The 7997-nt window shown below is 23.3% G+C and overlaps 1 protein-coding gene across 1 annotated transcript; it reads left to right on the top strand.

Annotated features, from left to right (window-relative positions):
- Positions 1-5690: 5690 nt before the first annotated feature.
- LOC114170659 (EPIDERMAL PATTERNING FACTOR-like protein 5) lies at positions 5691-6252 on the top strand. Its single transcript, XM_028056185.1, has 2 exons — positions 5691-5920; positions 5994-6252. Exons 1-2 carry the CDS (start codon positions 5821-5823, stop codon positions 6176-6178), a joined length of 285 nt encoding a protein of 94 aa, XP_027911986.1. The 5' UTR covers positions 5691-5820; the 3' UTR covers positions 6179-6252.
- The last annotated feature ends 1745 nt before the right edge of the window (positions 6253-7997 follow it).

The raw sequence follows: 7997 nt of genomic DNA on the forward strand, positions 1-7997 counted from the left end.
CATATGAATGTAAGCAAAACAAAAAATACTACCAAAAACAATATTATGTGGGTTGTAATCGACAAACATTTATAAAGTAAATTATCGATTAATTTCCTAAAATTACAATTATCAGTCAAATTGTACTTCAAAATTGAAAAAATAATAAAAATAATTCATAATGTGTATATTAGTGATTAATCTTTTTTTTTTAAATCGTAACCTAAGATAAAAATATAGTCTCTAATAAGCAACTACGAATATATTTGTTAAATGAATTATATATTTATTTCTTAAAATTTTCAATAACAATCGAGTGATAAATAATTTATAAAATTAAATACTATTAAGTACCTAAATTTAAAATTAACTATTAAATTGATCTCTTAAAAATATGAATAGTTCTTAAAATTGTTGTTTTAGTACCTACAGTTGAAATCAACTATTAAATTGATCTCTAAATTTAAATAAAATGATGAATAATTCTTAAAATTATAAATTAACAAATAATATAGTCCCTGAAATTAAATATACGTAACCACATTTTCACTTATTGACTTTTAAAAATTTATAATTCAAACCTTCTTCGTCAATGATTTTTACGCCATTTTAATCTTAATTCTTAGTACTCTAAAGCTAATCATTTATGCAATTTAATCAGCATATAATTTTGCAAACTAATGTATTCTTATATATTTTCAACCGAAACATATGGTTTTTACTATTTTTCAGAAAAAAATGTGATTAATAATTTCTCAAGATAAAATGTGACCTTCAACTGTTATTAATTTATATAATTGAAGATGTATTAATATTTTGATGTTGTTTATGGAAGAACCTATGAGAGAACTTATGTATTAATATTTTAATTTTGGTGTATTGAAGTATTATGCTGGTTTTGTTGAGAAATATATTACTTTCAAATGTATTATGCCTTTTGGTGTATTGAAGTTATGCATTTTGTTTGTCTCCAATAAATACAAAACTTGTTCATATTGTGTAGGATCTTTCTAAAATTCAAAATCAGTGTAATTTGGTTCAAAAATAGTATAGTTCGATTCAAAATTAGTGTAATTTGGTTCAAAATTAGTATATTTCAATCCAAAAATAGTATAGTTCGGTTCAAAACTAATGCAATTTGATTCAAAAATAGTATACTTCAATTCAAAAATAGTATTATTCGGTTCAAAATTAGTGCAATTCGGTTCAAAATTAGTACAGTTCATTTCAAGATTAGTGTAGTTCAGTTCATAGCAGTCCAGTTCAGTTTATATTACAATGCAGTTTAGTACAGTTCAATTTTTTAAAACAGAAGACAATTCAGTTTGTATGAATTGTTTTTTTAGTTCAGTTCAAATAAACTAGTTTTCAGTTCATTGTGATTTTGTTTTTAATAGTGTAGTGTAGTTCAGTAAATTATGTCCAGTGCATAAATTTATATAACCAATATATCAAAGAGAAACTCTTCAAAATAGGAAGGAAATTTTTTTTAAGTGCTTACACGTGATAATCCATTTTTAGAAATATGTTGGTCATTTAAACCGTTAAGTTTTGAATTTGTAAAAAAATAATAAGTTAATGAATGTAGGTTAATTTACCAATAATTTTTTTTTACTTTTATAGGATTTTAATTAATTTAAATGAATATAGTTATTTATATTAATAAAATGAATAATTGGAAAATTAATTAGAATAAGAATAAATTAATAATTTTTTTAATATTTTAATTAAATTAATTGAATATAGTTATTTATATTAATAGAATGAATAATTAAAAATTTGTTATAATACGACTAAATTAATTCTATAATTCATATAGAAAATTTAATAAAATGAGGAAATAAATAACAATACATTTTAATTATTTTATTTCAATTAATTTTAATTTTCCATAAATTCTTATTAATATAAATCACTACAAATTAACAAATTAATAAATTAAAATCTTAAAACTTATATGTTATGATAAAGTCTTTATCAAATTATTCGATTAATTAAATTAAAAACCAAAACATAAATATCATTGAAACATAGAATAAATTCATTTGTGTAAAGGAAAAATAAAGAAAAGAAAATCACAATTGAAGTCCTAGAGGTAAAAACAATTTCAACATAAAAACAATTGAAGTTATGGCACGTAATAAGATTTTACTTAAAAGAGAAAAAATTAAAATACAATTTTGTCAGGCAGGGATGCCAAGCGGACCAAATGAGTAAGGTATGAGTAGTAGCTTTTTCGTACCTTATTATCGCATCGTATTCATATTTTTGCATGTATCCGTTGTACAAATATTTGCATATTTTCTAATATTCACGGATATCCGTGGATATTTACAAAAAATAAAACAATTTATTTAACAATATATTTTAATCATAAATCCAAATAAAATACTTCATAAATTTTCAAAAACTAATTTAAATAGTGTATAGTGTTAAATGACAATTTACAAAGAAAGAAATATTGTATTTTAAAACCATTTAGTAAAAAATAGCCTATTCAAACTCAATGTGTTAATTTTTTAAGTATTTCTTTTTTTAGTTTTTCTTTTTAAATTTAAATTAGAATATATTATGTACGGGTATCGACGGATACATATTTTATGATACCCATACTCGTCCCGTTAAGTATAAAAAATACTTGTACTTGTTATTTGTTGATATCCATTTACAATAATTGCGGGTTTTATTCCTGAGTACAAGTTGATACAAATTTTTTTTATATCCCTAATTGTACCTAGGGATGACAATGGGTCAGGTCAGATACCCACTTAAAAAATATCTGTGGGTATTTTAAAACCCACAGGATACCCGTGAATACCCGCAAATATTTAAATAAAGATATTTTATAAATTTTTAAAATAAAGTTACAAAAAAAATATAAAATCAAATTAAATTTTAATTAAATTTTATTTTTAATTAAATTTAATATAATAAAATATAATTCTTATTAAATTTAACTTAATAAAACATAAATTAAAAAATTTTTAGGTAAAGAAAATCTTGAACCAGAAAAAGCGTGTTCCATTTATCATGTTACAAATATTCCCATGGAGAAAAAAGTGAGCAAAAGCTTGTTCTCTAATATCAATGAGCCACCTTCTGCAATTTTGGGATGCCAAGTTTTTTCCTTTTTTGGTGTGTTTTTCAATGTGTGAAACTTTTTATTATGGATAATAAATTTGTACTACTGTAATATATTCTGAAATTTGGATGCTTGAATGATTACCGTTTACAAATCAATGAAGCGTAACAACTTGTAATCAATTTTATTTCTCTATATATATTCTCTTCAACAGGAAAGTAGAGTAATTCCAATAAATATTCTCTTTAATGGGATAATAGTGATTCCACCTTTTCAGGAAAAACAGCATATTGCTGTATGTATGGTATCTCCAACATATATAGTAACTAAAAGACATTAACAACGTTTATGTCAAAACACCCATAATTCAAAAATATTATTATATTTTTTTCACATCTTCGTTCGTAAACATGACCAGAATGTTGTGTAATGCTGCCAACCTCTGTCTAGTTAGAAACATAGTAAATTTCAATAGAATTCACCGAGGGAATCATTTGAGCCTCTCTCAATTGTCCTTCCATTTCTCTTTCTTATGGCCAAAACTTTCCACATAAACGACTGAAATCACATTTACAAATATTCACAATGATATTTTGATTACTAAATTTTGACAATTTTATCTTACAACATGATGTGTTATTTTTTAAGTGGTTTTGAAATATTAAAAATGAAAAAAATAGAAAAATGGAAAACCACTTAAAAGATGACACCTAAAGTTATAAGAGAAAGTTGTCAAAATTTAGTAGTCAAAAAATCATTTTCCTACAAACATTTGAAATAGTCCAAGTGAGTCAAAAAAAAAAAAAACTTACATTGGATAAAATAAAATAGACAAAGTCAAATACTATATAAGAATAAAAACCCATAACACCATTGCCTTAAGGTTTTGAGGTTAAGTGGTATCAAAAGTCTTATATATGTAAAAACTAATGTCATATGATAAATTATAAAACTCATCGGTGATGACTGACCGCATAATTATAACCAAAAAATCCCTTGAATTAAATACTTATGTCATATATATATATATAAAACAAACATGGTGTATAAAGAAAAAATTGGTTTTTTTTCTAATTAATTGTTTATTCATTATTAGTTTCAACATGGGCTTTTATGAAAAATGAGAGAATTAAAGAGATGAGATTGTGGTTTATTGGAGGTGATGTGGAAGAGTTGGTGACAAAAGGAAGGTGGGCCCATTATGCGATGTATAAAGTTTTTGAATTTTGCAATGTGTTGAAAATAAGAAGTAATCACTATAAAAGTTAAATAATTAATAAAGATATATTAAAGATAATGAATTATATTCTTGGGATTTATGTCTTATGGCAATATAGTTAATTGTTTGAGTGTATAAGATAACAGTCAACTAAAAAGTAATAATTAATCCAAGGGTTAGTGTCTTATTTTTCCAATATTTATAGGAATTGTTTAATTCTTTTATTACTTTTTTTAATGCAGTCCTAATATTTATTAAATTGAGTGAAGGTGATCTCAATATTTATTAGGAGTTAATATGATTCATTCAATTAAATCAAAGTTAACATTATTACAAAGTGATGAATTGACATGATATATATATATATATATATATATATATATATATATATATATATATAAACCCAACAACAAGTTAATGGCCAAAAGAAAAAAAGAGTAAACATTTAATCGAGATAATTCTTTTATAAGCCTTTGCCACAAATTAAAATTACTACAAAAATCTAGTACGTTGTTATAAGGTTATATTTATTAAAATAATTAATAAATTAGTACTTTTATAATATTAAGTCATTATAAAACGCATTTGTAACATTTCATATTGAAAAAATGTCAGTAAACAAATTTAGTAATATTTTTATAAATGTAATTATTATTATCAGGTTAAAACGATACTAAAATTTACTCCTAAGATAAAGTACAATTAGTATGTATAAAATTTATTAAATCATTAGTTACACTATTTTGTGATATTTTCTTGTGTAATTTATTTTAAGTTTAATTATTTGTTTGTTATTATTTTGCTCGGAAAGTTTCAAGTTGGTACACGCTTAATTTTTTGTTTCAAGCATCCAAATTTTTAAAAAAGTACCTTAATTAGGTCATTTTCAAAAAATAATTACTAATTGCGTTAACGACATGTCATATGTTAATATGCAATTTATTTTATTTTATTTTATTTGCAAAAAAATTTATTGTCTATATGTCTGGTTCTTGCTGTGACATGGAGTACTGTTAGTGTCACGAAACATGGTAGTATCACGTATCAATATCAGTATAAGCGTCATTGTCTTGATTTCAATTTAGTCTAGTCTTATATATGTTTTTTTTATTCAATTTAGTCTTAATTTTATTCAAAATGAAATAATATAGTCTACCTCCAAATTGAGACAAAATTTATTAGATTTAAATGTTATATTAATATTTATATATTAAAATTAATTTTTTAACATATTACATTATTGTATATATAGTTAATTCATCTCTTATTAATTCATATTTTTTAAGATTAAAGCTAATTAATTATAAATATTTTTAGAAAGGAAATAACTATTTAAAATCAATATATTATTAATCTATATTTTTTATAAGAATAAATTAATGTTTAGTCGTCTCATTTTATACGGTTGGTTTTTATTCTTAATAAAGAGTTGCACGTTGAAACTTTTTGTTATATAAATCCAAGGTCGCAGATTGAATACAACATAACCTTTGAATTACTTGGATTTGAATCTGTCGTTGTGATAGAGAAGAAGGGAAAGATGGATAGCACAGCGAAGCAAAGTCGTGTTTGTGGCAACGTCTTCTTCTTGTTCTTGTTTTGCACACTGATCTTCAGCAGCAGTGCTGCTTCTACCAAGGGTATGAACTTCTTCCATACATATAGTCTTTATTATCTCTTAAACTGTGATTTTGACTATTGGTGAAATTGCAGATAGTGAAATTGCAGAACGATCGGTGGCATTAACGGGTGGGGCTAGGAAGCTGATCGGATCAAGACCACCATCATGCTATTCCAGGTGTGCCTACTGCACACCCTGCTCACCAATTGTTGTAAATTTGTCACCTGATGCTGCCATCTGGAAATGCTCCTGTGGCGGCAGAGTCTACGACCCATAGATTTTTAATTATCTCTATGGAATTTCACATTTTCTCAAATAAATAAATGTGTCTAATAAATTGTGATTTTAATATCCAATCTTGGCATGTTATATAGGTTTTGGAATTAATATTCAAAAGTGACGTTCATTAAGTCTCTTGTATTATTCATGTGGTAGATCATGATGATAAAAAATAACTTCAAGATCCAAACATAAGTTTATTGTTTCTGAATGTTTCTAAATCATATCGTTTGATTTCATGTTCCTTTCACGTTGTACATGGTTTCCAATTGGGTGCTATTATTTTTGTTTTATTAAAGTTGAAGTGATATAAGATAACACCACTTCGTTTAAGTTTTTTTTAAATAAAGTTGTCATATGTGATACAATTTCAGTTGTATTTTTTTCTTCGTGTTGAAATTTTTTTTATCGTTACGACTTCAATTATGAATTTTTTATTCCTTTTTTCACACAAAATAAATTCTATATTTTTAAATTTTTATTCTATGTTTCAATGGTATTTATTTTTTGTTTTTTATTTAATTAATTGAAAAAAATTGATGAAGACTTTATTATAATTTTTATTTTTTGAGATTTTAATTTAACAATTTGTAGTAATTTATATTAATAAATACTTAAGGAAAATTAAAAGGAATTGAAACAAAATAACTGAAATGTATCTTTTTGTGTTATTATTTCCCCACTTTATTAATTTTTTTATATTAACTATAGAATTAATTTAGTCTTATTCTAATACACTTTCTAATTATTCATTTATTAATATAAATAACTATATTTAATTAAATTAATTAAAATCTTAAGAAAAATAAAAATATTCAATTTATTCTTGTTGTTATAAATTTTTCAATTATTCATTCTGTTAATATAAATAATTATATTCAATTAAATTTATAATAATCTCAAAAAAATAAAATAAAAATTAATTTTTCTTATTTTAATAAACTTATTCACGAAAAATATAATATTAAATAAAAATTTATTTTAAAAGTACAATTCAAACCAAATTATTTACTAAAATATTAATGTAATGCAAATTTAAATGAGTTGTAAAAAGAATTAAAAAAATAATCTTTTTTAAAATAACCAAATTTTTAGATCTAAATAAAATACAAATATATGAAGCGAAAATTTTAATAATTCTTCAATAATTATTATTTGCTTTCACTAGTAGCTTTATTTTCATTTAAAAAATATAATGAAATAAAATTTACAAATAATTAACTTTTAAAGAAAAAATATAAAACAAAATAATTATGAGCAAGTAACTTTTATATGCGGATCGAAAACCATAATACTCTTACTCGTTCCATTGGCAAACAAGTACTTAAATAGCTGTATTTATTTCTCGCAAGTATCCAAAAATATTTATTTAGTATCTGTCACAAATTTTATCAATAAATATCTGCGTCTACAAATTTTTTGTCATCCTTAATAACTGGTCTTTGTCACAATGCAACATATAATATTATAAATTATACAATTAAAGTCGAGTCTAACTTATGTCGAATAAATTAAATTCACCCCAAAATGAATTAGTTCATGTCGAGTTTGGTGATATCGAGTTTGGTTCGTTCTCAAGTTAAGTCGATGTATAATTATATGGAGGAATAGTGGTCTGTGTATATAATTATAGAGTTTAGGTTGTAAAATGTATTAAGTTTATGTTGGTACTAATGTAATGTAATGTAATAGTGGTGTACTGAAGAACCGGAATGTAAAATAATAGGTGGTCGTTATCTTGAAAAGAAAATCAGTTTTTTAATTAAAGTCTTATTTTATTATATATGATTAAAAGTTATAAGTTATATTAATTATAG

Source organism: Vigna unguiculata, chromosome 11 (genome assembly GCF_004118075.2).
Source record: "Vigna unguiculata cultivar IT97K-499-35 chromosome 11, ASM411807v1, whole genome shotgun sequence".
Lineage (NCBI taxonomy): Eukaryota > Viridiplantae > Streptophyta > Magnoliopsida > Fabales > Fabaceae > Vigna > Vigna unguiculata.

Coding starts and splice junctions, on each gene's coding strand:
- LOC114170659 (XM_028056185.1), top strand. CDS start 5,821: ATGGATAGCACAGCGAAGCAAAGTCGTGTTTGTGGCAACGTCTTCTTC. Junction 5,921..5,993: donor CAGTGCTGCTTCTACCAAGG/GTATGAACTTCT, acceptor GTGAAATTGCAG/ATAGTGAAATTGCAGAACGA.